The sequence below is a fragment of the Chionomys nivalis genome, chromosome 2 (assembly GCF_950005125.1).
Source record: "Chionomys nivalis chromosome 2, mChiNiv1.1, whole genome shotgun sequence".
In the NCBI taxonomy this organism is placed as follows: Eukaryota; Metazoa; Chordata; class Mammalia; order Rodentia; family Cricetidae; genus Chionomys; species Chionomys nivalis.
The window spans coordinates 64,669,843-64,688,894 of record NC_080087.1 but is presented as its reverse complement, the minus strand read 5'-3'; the positions used below and the strand labels follow the sequence as shown (position 1 = coordinate 64,688,894).

The 19,052-nt window shown below is 36.6% G+C and overlaps 1 protein-coding gene and 1 pseudogene across 2 annotated transcripts in view; both read right to left on the bottom strand.

The window, feature by feature from the left end:
• Ascc3 (activating signal cointegrator 1 complex subunit 3) overlaps positions 1-19,052 on the bottom strand; it is a 307,593-nt gene that overhangs the window by 149,469 nt on the left and 139,072 nt on the right. For both annotated transcript variants that reach the window (XM_057759249.1, XM_057759259.1), the window contains exons 14-16: positions 15,271-15,405; positions 3,896-4,087; positions 3,367-3,591 (exon numbers count right to left, since the gene is read on the bottom strand). In XM_057759249.1, the coding sequence (XP_057615232.1) occupies positions 3,367-3,591; positions 3,896-4,087; positions 15,271-15,405 (552 nt within the window). The remainder of the gene's footprint in view (positions 1-3,366; positions 3,592-3,895; positions 4,088-15,270; positions 15,406-19,052) is intronic.
• Positions 17,560-18,722, bottom strand: LOC130862504 (keratin, type I cytoskeletal 18-like; annotated as a pseudogene).

Sequence of the window (19,052 nt, the reverse complement as noted above, 5' to 3'; positions counted from 1 at the left end):
TTTTGTAACTATAAGCTGCCACCTGGTGACAGCTTTTTCACAGTGTATCTTTAGAATTTTTCATTCATCTTAGAAGTTAGCAGTAAACCTGTACATTCTGTACAAGTATATGAACACACAAACATGGTCCTTGGCCATCTGAAGATCCCTCTTCATGAGGCTGGAACATATAACCACTGGGATGAATACTATAAACCCAACACCCATTCCTTATAGTTGACTTCACATCCACCAATGATTTTCAAATACTGGATATATGAATGATGAAAATGTTACTAGTGTATAATGCAATAATACTATAAAGTTCATTAAATAAAATGTAATTTAGACATAAGACTTAAATAACACTTCATACCTAATCTATTAAAGTTTAATATATAAGAATATTTTGATTATTTGTAAAACATGCATGTTTTTAAAATTGGTCAAAATTATATAAAATCTAAATAAACAAATTTATCCTATCATTTACTTCTTTTAAGACGGGCGGTGGTGGCGCACACCTTTAATCCCAGCACTTGGGAGGCAGAGGCAGGCGGATCTCTGTGAGTTCGAGGCCAGCCTGGTCTACAAGAGCTAGTTCCAGGACAGGCACCAAAGCTACAGAGAAACCCTGTCTCGAAAAACAAACAAACAAACAAACAAAAAAACAAAAAAAACCCCAAAGCAAGCAAACAAACAAACAAAAAGACTAGAATATTTTAAGGTTGAGTATCAAAGAACTATCAAAAAACTCAGTAGATCAATTGTGCTGTGTGCTATAGCAAAGTAGAACAGGAATTTAATAGATTTTTTACAAATCAATAAGAGTACTATAAATAAAAAGTGAAAAGAAACTGAAAAAAAAGGACATTGAAGGCAATGAGGGCAGAAGAAAACCTTTCTGGGGCAAAGGATTTGTGCTAAAGGCAGACGGGAGGAAAGGTTATACTGGGAGGCCTTTATAAAGCAAGGTCTCCGCGCAATATTCTGCATGGATGGAATTCTTCTGAAGAACAGTGCTAGAATACAGGAAAATTACCCTAGCTTTAAAGACTGGCTTGCTAGAACAGAGTAGAAGCATAGTGATATCTTCTGAAAACATATGAATAAACTTCAAACACTTGTTTTTCTCTCATTGCAAACTCAAGTGGCTGGATACAGAGAATGCACTTATGACCTTTCAGCTTTAGGATTATGAAGTCACCTCATTAGGTGTCAATGAGCAAATATGTACAGAAAACATTTGCTTTAAATTAATGTATTTGTTTAAATAGTTAAAAATTATATTTATAAAGTCAAAGTCATGAGTAGAAATAATATTATTTTTCTCGTTTAACTTGTTTTTTCTTTGCATTAACAATTGCCAATTCTAAAGCTTAACAAAGATGTGAACACAAATCCAAGACGTTAGTAATACAGCAGATTCATGATATAAGTTGATTCATATTTGATTTCCAATTTTACCAAATTTAATTTTACATTCAAATTGCATTATTATCAGAATATTTGACAAGAATGTATTTCAGTAGACCAAGAATTATCAGTGACTATACCTCATTATAAATGTTAAAAATTTCAAAGTATGAATGTCCTTTATATAAATAAATGGAATTATGTTCATAGTTATGTGACATTTCTGAAAATGGCATATCTATTAAGTAGTTAATGATGAACATATGGAGCCTTATTTACTTTGATTCTCAGGGTATAGCTAGTTTCACTGACAATATTCTATTGTTCTAACTGGTAAAAACAGTGTTTGACTCAGTTTGTATGCTCTGTATACTTACAACAGCATGTGGGTTTTTTATTTAAATAGTGGTCAAAGACAAGGTGATTAAATTTAGTCTCCATGAACTTTAAGATTAAAGTAATATATCTGTCTTCATTAGGGTTGCTACTGTTGTGATAAAATATCACCAGCTAATATCGACGAAGGGAGGAAAGGGTTTATTTTATACTAAGCTTGTAGGCTATCATCCAGAGATTAGTGTGTATCTGCATGCAAACTTTGTGTCACGGAACACATATGGAGGTCAGAAGACAATGTCCAGTGGTTGGTTATTTCCTTCTACCATGTGGGTTCGGAGGAACAAACTCAGGTCCTAGGCTTTGAGGCAAGTGCCTTAACTCATGGGCAATCTCCCTGCCCCTCATACCTTTTTTCTAATCTCCAATCACACCTCTCCAAACTGAACTATCTTTCTGACCTCCGATAGAGCTTTCACAGGCAAAAATCATTTCCGTGGCAGCCTGGCACCTAATGTATTGTCCTCTTCTGTATGTATCCTTCTGCAACACTTGCCCCTCTTTGGATGTCACTGCACTGTGGAGTTTTGACCTGTCTTTGGCCATTATTCTTAACAGAGAGAACCGAGTGAGTTTGCTTTTCCTCCTTTAGAGAGGAAACACAAAGAACAGGAGCAGGATGTAACAGACTTCTACAAGCTAGTCATAAGTATGTGGCATAAGACTAGCATACATTTTGACTATGAATATTTCCTTCATTTAGTTCATGCTTACATATCAGCTACCGAAATCATTAGGACAACTTTAGGCTAAGAAAGGAAACTGGCATAGGAAACTGCTGAATATTGCAACAATACTTAAAAATGCCAGGAAACAGTGAAAACACAGTTAACGTTTGACAAATATATTCTAAATTGTTAAAAGTGGTTATATTCTTTGCCAGCTAAGATATTAGCTATCCAAGCTGCTGAGATCAAATAGGTTTGAGCACAGAAGTTGCACAAACACAAATGCAAAGCTACTCAAGCTAAAATCAGTTTTATGTATTTCATATAAAATGTTAATCATGAAGCTATCAAATGATCTAACAACATAAGGTAACTTTACAAATCTTCTAAATTTTATTAGAAAAGCAAAATACAATATACATTTTTATTATTGCTGTTTGTTTCCCTAATCTATATAGATTAGTTTGGAAATTCTGACTTAGAGAAAATCTCATATTAGCAACAGGTACTTGTCAGTCATGTCTAAATTTTATTCTTCCATGAATTAATCAACATTCTGCATTCAGCCTATTATTTTCTCTTTTTATAAAGATGTAATTTTTATGTGTTTGTGTGTATATATGTGTATGTGCACTGTGTATGGCTTCGTACATGTACAAACAGATGCTAATAAAGGCCAGAAAAGTGTATCAGATTCCTTGAGGCTGGCCTTTCAAGGTAAGTAGTTAGGAGCTGCCTGATATGGGTTCTGGGTACGAAACCCAGGTCTTCTGGAAGACCAGTAAACACCCTTAAGAACAAAGCCATCTCTCCAGCCTCTATTTTGTCTCTTAACACACACTATATTCGTGACATTACAGATAAATAACCAATTCAATTTTCCCCAACCTTCTGAGCTCTTACTTACCTCAGCATTTAGGTTATCTGCAAGGCTTTCCAGAAACTGACTCTCAATTGGGTTTTGTTGAGTGAGTAAACTAAGGTAATGGCTGAGTTTATCATGTGTCGTTATAATGATTCCTTCCCCAAATTTGTCAAATTGTGGTCGTCCAGCTCGGCCAAATATCTGCATGACATCTAAAATTCCAAGGTCAACAAAGGAGCCTCTTTTGGCAGCATATATCTGTGTTCCCTAGATGAGGAAAAGTTAATAAAATTTACATAAGCACACACATATAATCCTGAAGAGCTGGAACCTGAAATTGGGCAAATACGGAAAGATCTCAAAAGTGTACTTTAAATAATCCCTTCATCAGCTGGGATAGAGTTAAATTCTGTAATTGAAGCTAGACTTCTAGTGGAGAAAATAATTCTGTCGAAAATGCTATTCACAGTCAATGAAACAGACAAATCACAACATTTTTCTAAATAAATCAATTCAGAGGCTCGCTTTAACAGGCACACAAATCCATGTGCAAAGGGAGGTAAGCTCCTACCTTAATAATAACAGCATGCGCAGGAAGATTGACACCCCAGGCTAATGTGGCTGTACAGATTAGGACTTTGATATGCCCATTTGAAAACAAGTTTTCAACCAAATTCCTGTCTTGCCGAAGCATTCCTGCATGGTGAATGCTAAAGCCATCCAAGAATAATTCTCGCACTTGCTTATTTCTTGACTTTTGCACCTAGACATTAAAAAACATAAAAGGATAATTATTTAGCATTTAATGGCAATTGCTATTTCTTGGGCGTGTTGAATGAGTTTATCAAAGAAAGCAAACATTGTTTTGAAGTTTCTTAACTTGGTAATGGTGCCTACATAAAAATCATTTTGCTATATATCTTACAAGTTTACAAAACATGACACATTATCTTAAAGGGATGGCACAAACACCCGACCTGGCTGTACCTTCTTGTAATAAATTAATGTCTTATACAGTTTTTTGTATACTTCCAAAATACTTGACTAAAATTAAACATATGTGGTGTAGAAATTCCTTCTGTACATGTGTTGATTTTATTGGTTAACAAATAAAGACACTGCATTGGCCTGTGACAGGGCAGAGTAGAGCTAGGTGGGGAAACGAGCAGAATGCTCAGAGAAAGAAGTTAAGAGTCAAAAGACGCTATGTAGCTGCCAGCTGGAACCTTGCTGGTAGGCCATGAGCCTTGTGGCAAAATGTAAAATAATGGGAATACATTAATTCAAGATGCAAGAGCTAGCTAGTAATATGATTAAGCTATTGGTCAAACAGTAATTTAAATAATATAGCTTCTGAGTGATTATTTCATGGTCTGGGAATGAACAAGAAGCCTTCTACTACACACATCTGTACCTCACCTCTTTAAGAGTAAATCTGGAGTGGTCAAAATCCAAAGCTCTGCAGCATTTCATCTTAAGTGCTATCTTCACTTGCTGACACAAGCCACACAAGTCAGCATTTTCTGAGTTTCTTCTGAAGGATGTATTCTACATTTATACTTTCCATTCTAGACACACAACCTAGAAGCCTTTACTGAGATGCCTACTGATTCCCTTAGTCTTCTACAAGCAACGAGTGCAGAAACCTAACAGCGGTCACGTACAGCTGTGTTCATACTGAGATTTGGTGGAAGGTTTTGACCACATCTCTCCACAACCTTACAACTAATTTGAACAGATTAAATTCCCTGATGGTATCTGTTCTTTGGACTGGTTTGAACTTCTGGGATCATAAGTTTTACAACAAAAAACTTTATAACTCACTGAAGTGACTCACTAAAGAAATATTTCTACACAATTGAAGATGTCGTCGTAATACTTTTAAAAGTTGTTCAATAAGAAAGGCTTCTTTAGGGGTATTATATCATGTATTTATTTATCAGTGCTATGGAAAAAAATCTCGTTATCAAAAATAGCATCTTTTTGACTATTTGTTCCCCACATATAGATATGGCAGGGAATGGGAGCTCAGGGGTTGGGGTTCTGGTCTAGAACTTGTCAAACTGTCTGCATCTTGGGTCACCTAATTTTATTAATTTCTAAGCAATCAACTAAAGAAAATAACATTTTATAAATTCAACTTCAAGTAGGTTGAGTATAATAACTTAGTAAACTCCACCATCTAGTGGCCAACAAAATAAATTACAGCCTGTACATTTTTTAGGAGTCCCAATCAAAATCAGGCTATAATCCACAGTTCTAAAAAGAGGACGCTAAGAGGGACAAGCAAGGATCGCCCTAAAAAGGGGAAATAGACAATATCTCATAGGTAAACTGGTGGCTGCAGGGGGTTGAATGAGACAGAGAGGAAGAGCAATGAAATAGACATTCTGATAGAAGGCGTCATTATGGGCTTAGGGAGAAACCTGATGCTAGGAAAATTCCTGGAGTCCACAAGGACTCCTAGCAATAGTGAAGAGGGAACCTGGTGTTCCCCTATAATCAGATTAGTGACTACTCTAATTGTCTTCATGAAACCTATATCTAGTAACTGATGGAAGGAGATGCAGAACTCCACAGCCAAGCACTGGGCTGAGCTCCTAGAGTCCAGTCAAAGAGAGGGAGGAGGAATTATATGAGCAAGGGGTGGGGAGAATATCATGATGGGAAAACCACTGAGACAGCTGACCTGACCTAGTGGGAGCTCATGGCCTCTGGTCTGACAGCTGGGGAGCACGCATAGGACCAAACCAGGTCTGCTGAATGTGGGTGACAGTTCTGTGGCTAGGTCTCTTGGTGGGACCCTTGGCAGCAGGACCAGGATTTATCCCCGGTGAATGAACTGGCTGTTTGGAGTCCATTTTCTGTGGTGGATGCCTTGCTTGGCCTTTATGCAGTGAAGAGAGGCTTGATCCTGCCTCAACATGATATGCCAGACATAGTAGACTCCCCATGAGAGGCCTAACACTCTCTGAGGTAGGAGGAAAGGTGGCGGGAGGAGGAAGAGAGGGAGGGGAAACTGTGGTTGGTATGCAAAATGAATAAAAGAGAGAGAGAGAAAAAAAAGGGTCTGAATCAAAATAAACAGACATCTAACAACAATCCTTTTCATGTTTCAATGAGGATGCACTCTTATTTATCTTTGTGAAGTAGTTAGCCTATAAAAAACATAGAATACTTTATGATTAACTACATATTTATGTTTTGAATTTGCAATGTCCGCCAAGGGCCATGTTCAGAGTGTTTGGACAACATCTGTTGACACTATTGAAGAGTATAGAGACTTTAGGAGGTAGAGCCTTCAGCCTGTTTGGAGCCAGTCATTGGACTGTTTAAGATCAATGACTTGACCCCCTGGTTCAGGCCACTGCCATGAAAAGAATTTCAACTATAGAGTCTTGTTGCTTTGAACTCTCTTGATGTCTTCTCCATTATGATGCACTGCAACTCCTTGAAACTGAGCTGAAATATATCTTTCCTCCTACAAGTTATTTCTATTAGGTATCTGGTCACACAGATGCCAAGTAATGAATATGTTATACTTCAATCACACTTCCTTCTTTTTAGAGCTGAGATACTATTGCTAAATTTCTCGAAGCAACTCTCATGAATAACAGACTAGAGTATTTGCTACGAGAGAACAGAGTTCTTTCAGCAGCCAAAATAAGAGATAGGTCACTAGACCTGCTCCACTTCTCTAACATTCAAAAGTAGGCACTCAGAGCTGCACAACTGTGGTGCAGGATAGTTGCCTGCTTCTGCTGAGGCCCACATCTGGACGGCTTGCACTGAAATAACCAGACGGGGTTGCTCTCAATATAGAATCCTGTGATGAACCACAGTTTACTTAGGACACTGATGACACAGGATGTGACTTAACACAGAAAGCATGTAACTGCGGTAAGAATTCTCTCCAGGTAGCAAGCAGATCTGGAGTTGACTCAGCTCATCCTTACTGTTTAGATGGCACTTCATGACATACCTGGAAAAAATATTCTCAAACATTCCATTTTTGTAGATATCTGCTTTGTACCCAATACTAAGGAGGTAACATATATTATGCATTTTGCTTTTCTTTTTTTTTCTTTCAAAAATACTCTTCTGTAGCAATCTTTATTTATTCACACATTTGATAAAAATGTCACAGTTAGGAGCAAACTCATTATGATGACACAGGTAACCGTACAGAATCAAATCACTGTTAAGTCAGAACAAGGGCAACCATACTGCTTAATACCCGCACCTGGCATACACACACACACACACACACACACTCACTCACTCGCATATTCACCTACAGGTGCCAAATTCAGATAAAAGGCTTCAAGGAGAGAAGGTTATCATTGTGTTTTTCTTATTCTGGAACAGATTCCCAGGAATTAAAAAAAGAAACTGGATTGAAAAGTATTGTTTTTAATTTCATTTAAAGTTGTCAATTTTCTTTCTCAAATTACGTAATGAATTCATAGCTCTAACACAATATAGTAAAGTGCACTCCACCCTGTCATTCACAATGCTGAACTCACAGTTCTTGTTAAATTCTGCCAATCGTGTGAGTAAAGTGGATTGCTCATTGTCACTTTTAAGTTTTTCTGGCTTCTTTTTTAAAAGTGATAGGTTAACTGACATATATTCCCAGTATATAGTATTGGATTTCATAAGACCTTTCTTGCAAATACATTTTGAGCTTATTCTACACTCACATCTCCTGTGTTTCCATTTCTCCTGCAACTTTCACATCAGGGCCCTACCATTTCATCTCTACTTTCATGCCTATCTATACACTGATGATTTTCTGTGTGTATATAAAATTTAAGGTACAAGATTGAGAGAAAATATACTATCTGTCCTGAACTACCTTGAGTCACCAAAAATGTGAGGATCTCCAGGTACATTCATTTTCTCACATATGATGGAACTTCATTCTTCCTTATGGTTAAAAAAGATTCCATTGTGTATATATACCAAACTTTTCTATTATTTCATTCATCTGTTCACAGACTGGTAGGGTGATTCTGGGGTGAATTTTACTTTTCAGATTTTATTTTTGAGTCAGGGTATCACTGTAGTTTGACACTCCTATAATAGACAAGCTTGCCATAAACTCCCACAAATCTGTCTACCTCTGCCTTTCAAATATTGGGATTAAAGGTGTGTGCCACCATGCCAAGCCTCTTTATCCTAAATTTTAATTTTTGAATCTGAATTTTCCATTTGTTGTCTATCTTATTTCACAATACACTTGAAGTATTAACAATCCAAAGGATGCACATCTTAAGAATATTACTTTTAAAATAGGTGAAAAAAACTAGTTTTTGCACTATTGGTATTCAATTCCATGAATTTTTACATAAGTATCGACTCTGTAACCACTGTCATTTTTAGAATACAAAAAGGATCATTCATCACAGTGGTCCTCAACTTGTGGGTTACACCCTTTGGGTGGTCAACCTACCCTTTCACAGGGCTTGCATATCAGATATTTACATCATCATTCAAAAAACAGTAGCAAAATTTCAGTTAGGAAGCAGCAATGAAATAATTTCATGGTTGGGGGATCACTAAAACATGAGGGAGTTTATTAAAGAGTCACAACATTGGGAAGATTGAGAACCACAGACTCCTGGTATCAGAGAGCTGTGTATATTGTTTCTTTATAGATAAACTCTTAGCTTAAACTTCCTGCAGCAACTGCTTTTTTGTTTTGTTTTGTTTTTGTTTTTTTTTACAGGACATCTGTTACTTCCAAGAATGTTACACAAAAATAATCAAACAGTGTATTCTGGATGGGTTTCTTTCCTGTACCTTAAATGTCTTTAAGACTCATGCAGATTGATGCATGTCAATGGTTCACTACTTATTCTAACTTTTACTGCAATAGTTTCCACTGCTGTGGATGGACATTTCAAAGGTTGTTAATCTAATTTCACAATGCATGACATCTGAATTGCGAAGAGTTTAGGTAGAGCTTCTACTGATACTGATATTTATTTGTGTCTTTCAGTCCATGTTTTTGTTTCACTACTATCCATGTCAGCGGCTGAGCTACTGAGTCAACAGTAACTGTATTATGTTAAACTTCAGTAAGTCTGCAAACTATCCCAGAGGGCAGTGACATGTGCATCAGTGAAGGATGAGAATTCTCATTGCTTCTTACACACACCTGTGATTGTATTGTCATTAAAATTTTTTAAATATTGTAAAAGGTATGTGGCAATATATGAGCATGTTTTCTATTTGGCATTTCACTAACAGTTAATGATATTAATTATTTTTCCATATTCTTGGATGAATATATCTGATTAGTTACTCATGTTATTTTAATGCAAACACAGTATTAAGGATTAGAGTTTCTCACAGGAAGATAGTTGTAGTAATATTTTTATCTATCTATACACAATACAGTCTAATAATTTGACCTCATGAAATTGTTTCATGACAAGAAACTTAAAATTCATTACTATTTTAAATTAAACTCTTAGGAGAAAAATCATTGTGACAAAATAATGAAACATAGTAAAGACTAAGAAAAAAGAGAAGAAATCAAGGAAGGAGAACAAATAAAAATAAAACAAGTACTAAGCATTGCAAAATCTGGAGATTAGAAAAAAGAACAAACTGAGATATAATGAATCTACGACAGAAGCATTCAGGCAAAGCTCTGTCTTTGCACTGTAGACTGATATAATAGAAGGCACATAGACAGAGCTAACAAATGGAGTCAAATAAAAATGAGTATTTCTTCACTAAACATTAACCAAACAAAAAACAAACTAAGAACAAACAAACAAACAAAAAACCCTAATGGCTGGAATTGGGGGGATTTTCAGGGGCACAGTGGAAACCTAGTGCAATAAAAAATGCATGGATTTACAAGAGTAATCCTAGCAAAGTCTCCTCATAACGGGGTCCTGGTGCCTGAACCGGCCACCTTCTGTAATCAGGTAGAAGGAATGGGACACCAACCCAGCCAGAAAACATTGACCTACACCTTATCCTGCGTACAAAGTGCTCCTGGACTACAGCCTAGCCGAACTCTCATCAAAGAGACCAGAAAAGATTTCATGCAGCAGTTGAGGAAAGTCAATGCAAAGTACCATAGCCAATCTGTGGAGCTCAGAGAGCCCTGTAAAGTAGGGGGAGGAAGAATTGGAGAAATCAGAAGGATAAAGGGCACCAGGAGAGCAAGACCAAAAGATTCAAGACTGGGATGCACCGGGGTTCACAGAGATCAGGAAGCCTGACTAGATCCCCTGCATTTAAGTTACAGCCAAGGAGTTTGGTATTCTTGCGGGATAACTAAAAGTGGGAGCAGGAGTGGTCAGATGATTCTAACTAAAATATCCATTTAACTTAACTGACAAAAACAAATAAAAACAATGATTTAATAATGCAAACATCTGCATTCCTATTGATCTGTCTACTTCTACAAACAGAAGTGTCAGCTATTCTTTGAGGTATATTCTATTTTACAAAAGCTGAGCTTTCCTGAAGCACTCTTTGTGGGGGATAACAATAAAGCAGTAATATGCAGGGTTAACTAGATCTATAGTATTATCCTCTTATTTTATATGTAGTTGTTCATGCACATTTCTGAAAATAGTAATTTTCATGCAGTATCTAAAATATCACAGAAAGCCATTAGAAACATGAAAGGCCTACAGTAGCTGACTGAATCTGACTGAAGAGAAACTAAGTCTCAGAAATGATGAGATATCTAAGGGTCTCGGGAGAAATGGAGTCATGGAGCTTCCTATGCTCTGTGTTTTCTTTTTCTTTTTCTTCTGGGCCTTATCTGTAATTCTTGGGACAAGCCCTGGCCCCGCAGAAACCATAAGCTGTCCATCAAAAGCTGCTCACTTTTCTTTTTGAAACATTTCACACTTTACTTTCCCCACCTTCCCGCTTCAGGAGACAGTTTGAAAACACAACGGCGTTGTGAATGAGCTGCTCCGGATGTGAGGAGTCTTACAGCATGCCTGGCACAGGCTGCTGAGATTCCCTTTGATTAGCAGCAGAGGCACAGATTTTCGTTACTATATTTGTATATCTACATGCATGTAGGAAAGAGAGGAGGATAGGTAAGAGAGGAGGAATGTGAGAGAGACAGCAAGGGGGAACAAGAGAGAAAGGGGCTGGAGAAGGGGTGAGAAGAGAAGAAAGTTTCTTTCTGGGTTTTATCATTTACACAGAAATAGTATTATAAAATAAAACTATTAGGAAGTGTTTCTAAGGAGCTGAAGTGACGGCTCAACAATTAAGAGTACTACTGCTCATCCAGAGGACCCAGGTTCAATACCCAACACCTACATGGTAAATCACAAGCATCTATAACTGTTTCAAGGTATCCTGCACCCTCTTCTATCCTCTGCAGGCACTCTGTGCACGTGGAACATAGGTACATATGCAGGAAAAAAGTCCATATATATTTAAATTAAACTACTTTCCTGTTTGTTTTTTGAGACAGTGTCTGTATATGTAGCCTGAGTTGTCCTGAAATTCACTATCTAGACCAGAGTGTCCTCAGTCTCATACAGTATACCTACCTGCCTCTGCCTCCTGAGTGCTGGGATTAAATATGTGTACCACAATGCCCGACTTCTAAATTATTTCTTTAAAAGTGCTCTTGAAGGCCTTTCTAGGTAAGTTATGAATTGGGAGGCACCTAAGGGTAAAGGAATCATTGTGGCAAAATAGAGATGTAAAGGAAGTGGGACTAGTCCAAGGAGGAGCAAGAGAGACAAGAAAAGATGGACGGACACATGGGTCACAGGCAAAGTATGCCCTGTGAATAATTCAGTTTTGGTAAATAAGAGTCTTGAAGATTCAGTATAATGATATTATCTGAAAAAATTAAAGTAAAATTATTTATCATATTACTTCCTTTAGGATGAAAAGGTAATTTGGGGTACCTGCTATTGAACAAATACATGAAGAACTATAAGCAGAGGTATAGAGGACAATGTTCCTTGCAAAGAAATAATGAATAAAAGCATTCATTTTTGCAAAAAAATATCCAATAACAGTTGGGTTAGGGCAAAAATATTAAGCATACCCAAAATACTTAAAAGTATAATAAAAATGACTAAGGATTTGCACATCTACTCACCTGTATCTATTTACCTGCATTAAAGTTTCAGTTTCTCTGTGTTACTTTTTTTTTTCAGAATAGGCATCTGTGAATGACTAACTATGTGCTATAAAAGTATTTAAGAGTGTATCAGAATTTCTTACAGACATGTCATTTCAATACAAACAATACAAATCTCCATCACTATGAAATGAGGAGTGGATAAATTAAAAGGCAATAAAAGAATGCCTGGCACCAGGAAGCACTTCATAATTGATGCACAATATTATAACTATTAAATAGTGAGTGTGAATTATCTACAAGAAAAAGCAGCTGTGAGGACTGAGAGACAGGAAGGAACCAAAAGTCCACAGGGTGGCTCAAGATTTGGTTTTTAAACACCATAGAGCTGATTTTTATTTCCATAGAAATAAAACAAGACTTAAGAATACCACTTTGACTTTTCAAGGATTCTCACAAATTCATCGTTGATAAATAACTCAAAAACACAAACTACAAAATAAATACTAAGTAATAGGAAATTTTATAAAGAGATAAAAATAAGTACCTTGTGTAGCTCAAAGCTGAAAAGAAAACTGATCTGATGTTCAAAACAAATGGCATTAGGTGTCTGGAGTTAGACTTTAAAACTTTATAGGGCAACAACGAAATCCACAGTGTGACCAGAATGACAAAATATCCTTGACTAAGGCAGTACTTGCAAAATAATATGGTCACCAAGACAGGACATGTAAAGCATGCTCACTAAAAGCAATGGCTTGGTTGTCAACATGACTACATCTAGAATTAATTAAAACCTAAGATGCTGGGTATACCTATGAGGGATTTTTTTTTTCCTGAAATAAACCATTTGAAATGGAAAGACCCATATCTTTGAGACAGAAAGATATACCTTTAATCTGGGTCACAGCTCCAGCTGACAGTCTACAGAAAGAACATTGAAGAAGGAAGCAGGCTCTCTTTTTGTTGCTTGCTCTCACTAGAAAGTCCATTACTTCAGTGGTATTAAAGTCTACTCCTTTGGGATTCCAATGTATACTGAAGACTATCTGAGATATCCATGAATCAAGATTAATAAAAACTAAGAGAGAGAAATTGGGGTTCAACCTGAAGATCCGAAAAACAAAGCAGCCAGCCACTGGTTCTCACCTTGACTTCAGTCCAAAATGGCAATCCTGCCTCCAGGAATTTTAGAATGAGACTGTGTCTGAGAGCTGTCTCCCATTTTATAATCCTTCTAGGGCTGGGATTAAAGGCATGCACCACTGGGATCAAAGTCATGCACCACCCAGTTTTTATGGCAACTAGTGTGGATTAAAGGTGTGTGTCATTGTAGCTACTGGGATTAAAGGTGTATGACATTGCTGGCTGCTCTGAAAGGTTGGCCCGTATGGCTGTTTTACTTTCCCAATCCCCAGGCAAGCTTTATTTATTAAAATACAAGTGAAATGCCACTACACATTCAGCCTTGTGGACTGAACGACTACTGCATTCTTGGGCTTTTCATTGGTAGACAGCCATTGTTGGATAAGCCAGACCATAGCTTGTGAGACAGTCTAATAAACACCCTTCCTACAGAGATTCATTCTGTTAGTTCTACAAGCCATTTTAATAAATCCCGTCTCCATATATATACATATATATATATATACACATAATTTTTCAACCTATCAGTTCTATTCCTCTAGATAAGCATAACTAGAGCATGTAAAATTGCATAGCATCAGGTTTGTGAGCTTATAGCCATTAAGCAATCAGTCTGTTAAGTCTTATCACAAATACATTTGGAAGTAATCACTTTATATGAATAGAAAATTTATTTTTATAGGTTTAAATTCAGATCAAGACACAGTTCCAGCAAAGAAACAAAAGTATTTTGCTATCTCTATAATGACTGACTATCCAGTCTCCTGAGGCACAAGAGAACAGCTATAAGTAATAAAGTGTTAAGACTGGTTGTGCTTTCAAGTCATTATTGATCATCTTTTGATTTCTCTGCTTTAAACTTACTATTGTCTCACCTTGCAGTATGTATGAAGATGTTTTAAAACTAAGAGAACCATTAAAATAAAAAAAAAAAAAAAAGAATCAGGGATATGTTAGACCATGAGGCCAGAGTTTGCCTAATTTTGATTAAAATTTTTAGTAAATTGATATATATATATATATATGTAAAATATGCTACAAAATCACAAGATACTGTTGCTATTCAAATTACCTAGATTAGTGAATTTTAAATTATAACGAGCATAAAATCTACCCAGGAATCTGGGTGATGTGCAGATTCTGGCTTGTAAGCCCAAGGGTTTGCTTTCCTAACAAGGATGCAAGTAACACCATGATTTGAAAGCTCTTTGCACATACAAGGAGTAGTAAGACATCGTTTTCAGGATCCCTTTATATTCTTAAAGATCTTTTGTTAAGTGAGGTTATATTTATCAAATTAATGTTAGAAGCTAAACTGACTAAATTTAAAGATTCTAATTTACCAATTTTAAAAATAATAATAAACCTTTTAGATGTTAACTTATTTTATGAATGCAAATGTGCTTTATATCTTAGCTGTATTTGAAAAGGTAGAAATAAACACTTCAGTTATATCCATGCATGGAAATAAGTGAGGCCATCTTAAAGAAAAAAATCTTTTTTTGAAGGGGATAAATAAGAACAAAGAATGTTTATAAAACCATCCCAATGAAACCCTTTACTTAAAAAAATGTTTAAAAAGATCAAGTCACAAAAGTTTATAAATATGCAAAATTAAATTCTTAGAATCTACAGCTATAAATCTTCCATTGAGACCTGTGTAGCAGGCACATCACGTTCCTGTGTTCTTCAGGTCATTTGGTACTTACCTGTTTTAATGCATGTCCATACTCTGGTCCTTGGGTAGGCAGAAAGTAGGAAATCTGGCCACTATTTTTTGCTCTTTCTATTAGAGACATAGCTGTCCGAACAGTGGCATTACGAGCATGTACAAATACCATAACCTAAAATGATGAAAAACAGGTTATTTAACATTTCAATTCTTTACATTAAATTTAATTCTGGCATAGAAATCATTACACAGAAATGATAAAATTTCAAAAGAAATTCTACAATTTCTTGGTGTGGGAACTCCTTCTGTCTGTGAGTTGTTTTTATTGGTTAATGAATGAAAAAGCTGCTTCTGGCCAATGGCTTGGCAGAGTGGAGCTAGGTGGGGAAAACTAAACTGAATGCTGGGAGAAAGAAGGCAAAGTCAGGAGAAACCATGTAGCCTCTGCCAGGGACAAACGTGCTGGTACCTTGCTGGTAAGCTACAGCCATACACAGAATAACAGAAATGGGTTAACCAAGGACTTAAGAGCTAGCTAAAAATATGCTTAAGCTATTGGTCAAGTAGTGATTCAAATGGCATGAACAAGGGAATGAACAAGCTGCCTCCTACTACAATTTCTGAAATAGCCAACATTAAAAAAAATACAGAATAAAGGGAAGGTAAATAGGCAACATGACTAATTCATTATAGATCCATGAACTTGAAGCACAGATTGCACATTATGCTCATGAAAATATGATTCATTGTTTTTATTCACAGCATATAAATTTGAGAAAAATCATCTATCTATATAAAAATTGATATGATTTGTATCGTAGTCTAATCCCTCCTTATGTTTCCATGCTTTGCTTTTCATATGAGAAAATTATGATTATATTTTGGAGTTATAGCTTTTTAAAATATTACAAGTATGTGTGACTGAGTTTTTCTCAGAAGTAGGAAAATTTGCACATGGACTTCTGAGCAATGCATGAATGGTTAAACATTCATTGGCAGAGTGGAGCTAGGTGGGGAAAACTAAACTGAATGCTGGGAGAAAGAAGGCAAAGTCAGGAGAAACCATGTAGCCTCTGCCAGGGACAAACGTGCTGGTACCTTGCTGGTAAGTGGCAGACAGAACACATTTTGCATGAGGATGTGGGTAAGAGCCATAGGGTTCTGGAGGAGAAATGCTATAGTTTTGACCTTAAATATTCCCCAAAGGCCTCTAAGATAAGGGATCAGTCTGCAGTTTGGTAATACTGCCTAGTGACCAACACTGTGAAAGGTGGGGCCAATGGAGCTGTTAGGTCATAGAGCACAGCCTCTGTGTCAGACTCTGGTCCTCTCTCTTTTCTTTTTGCTTCCCAGCCAACATGAAGTCAACACTTTTGATTTACTATCCACTCACTACCGAGATGGTCTTCTGTGTTACCATAGTATCAGAAATAACCATTCCTACCAGACACAGAAGTAACCATACCTACTTAATAAATGTTAAAATCACAAGCCAAAAATTAAAAACTTCTTTTAAATTTGATTACCTTGAATGCTTTGGTAATGGAAATGAACAGTAGCAGAAAACAGATATTTGTGGTGGCGATTTATATGCACACCAGAGAAATATCTATCAATCATTCACAAATTTGAAAAGATAATACAAATAATAAACTAATAGTCTTTCAGTATACATACAAAGAAAGATCAACACAAAATCTAGAGAAATTCAGAATTTCCTCAGAGGGCGAAGAAAAAAATCTCTCTCAGTGAGTTCACAGAAAAGAAAAATCAACATTGTGAGTTAATAGGAAAATGTTAACACAAATTCATCAGTTGTTGAAAATAAAAGTCCATCTTCACACTAAGATCAATACTTTATTTAACTAGTGTAGCCTCAAGATGAATTTTCTTATGAGTCAGCATTTTACAAAATGACATTTTCAATCTGCATGATTCAAAGCTTTATTATGAAAAGCAACAAAAGGCAAAACATAATGAAACACAAAATATGAGTCAAATAATTACATAATTTTGATATGACTTATCACTTTAAAACTTTTTAGTGCAGCCAAGAGAAGTACTAGTTACAATTTGAAGTAACAATTTCTTTTTACTATGAACCTATCATGTCTTGCTCAGTAAAATATACTCCTTTTTCTTATAAGCACTTTCTGTCTAGAGGCTTCAACAGAAGTTATTACAAGGTTTTGGGTCTCTATAAACATACTTGATTTTATGGCTTGCTAATTCTGTTAATTGATTTATTACTACCATTATTATTTTATCTAGTGACCTCTCAACTTTTATTGGTCCCTTAGTCCCAGGGGTACCTTCCTTTTTAGCCTCAGTACCTCAAAACTCTAGTGTCAGTGGTAAGGTACACCATTTTGCCATCCATAACCTTGCAGGTGTTTGTCCTCTGGATAGTTTGCATGGAATCGCTGCGGTCCAGGACATCAAGTCTCAAGTCTTCCCCATCTTCCTGCAAGTTGTGGCAGGTGGATAGTCTCAGGGTCAAACTTGACTGATATTCAGCAAGGTGTTGTACTCCTGGGTCTGGCACTGCCTCTCTGCCAAAGGTTGTGCCAGCTCTGAATCCAGCTGGAGAAGGAACCCACTGAGCTGCTCCATCTGCATGTCGTATCAAGCCACCATGTCCTCAAGGCTGTACCACAAACTGACCCGACTTTTTGTGGACTGCATGGCCAGTCTCCATGGCCTGGAAGGCGTGTCTCAGCTTCAGGAGTGTGGTCTTAGTGTCTGATTACAGCAGACTAGGTAGTGACCACTATGGTGCTCGTCTCAATCTGTTGGGCTTAGTACTTGTCCAGTTCCTCATGGTTCGTTCTTCTGAGGAAGCTTCTCATACTGGGTCTGGATGTTTGGCAAGATCTTGCTGATGTCCTAAGATTTGGGGGCACCCAGTTGCATGATCAATCTGGAACTGGCAATCTGGGCTTCCAGTTCTTTAACTTCCTTCTTGTAATTCTTCTTCAAGAACAGCAATTCCTCCTTAATGGCTTCAACTTCTTCCTCTAGCTGCAGCTTTGTTGAATGAGGCCGCTAGTTAGTTCCCAGTTGCTTAGCCCCAAAATAATCACACAGAAACTGTATTAATTAAATCACTGCTTGGCCCATTAGCTCTAGCATCTTAATTTAACCCATTTCTATTAATCTGTGCATCGCCACGTGGCTGGGGCTTACCAAGTAAAGTTCTATCTGTCTGTCTCCAGCAGAGGTTCCATGGCTTCTCTTTGACTCCACCTTTCTTTCTCCCAGCATTCAGACTAGCTTTCCACGCCTAACTAACTTCTGCCCTGTTACAGGTCTAGAGCAATTTTCTTTATTAATCAATGGTAATCACAGCATACAGAGGGAAATACACAGCTTTGTCATGTTGATGTCATCAACTAACATTTGGAGTCTATGAATATTACTCTGCACAGACCAGTGCATGGCCAATGATGTTTTATACTTGACTTCAAAGTCATCAGCAAAAATTGTCATAATCAAGAACATTAATTTTAGTTGTTCATAATCATTTTACAAATTTAATGAAGAAACATTTTTGAAAATATTTGGCAATGTAGATTGACTTGCCAAATTTTTATTTAAGATTCAACAAAATATAAACAGTTGCTTTTGCTATTAACTGATGAAGAAGCATATTATACTTGAAGTACGACAACATTTTTATGCTACATCTATTTGGGCAAGTTTACTGGCCACTGCCTTTGAAATATGAGTAAGAGTAGTTACTTTGCAAGAGTGCTGTAGAGACACAATAAAGTAACAGGTTCTAAGTACTAGGAAGAAGCTTGACATTCAAAATGTAGT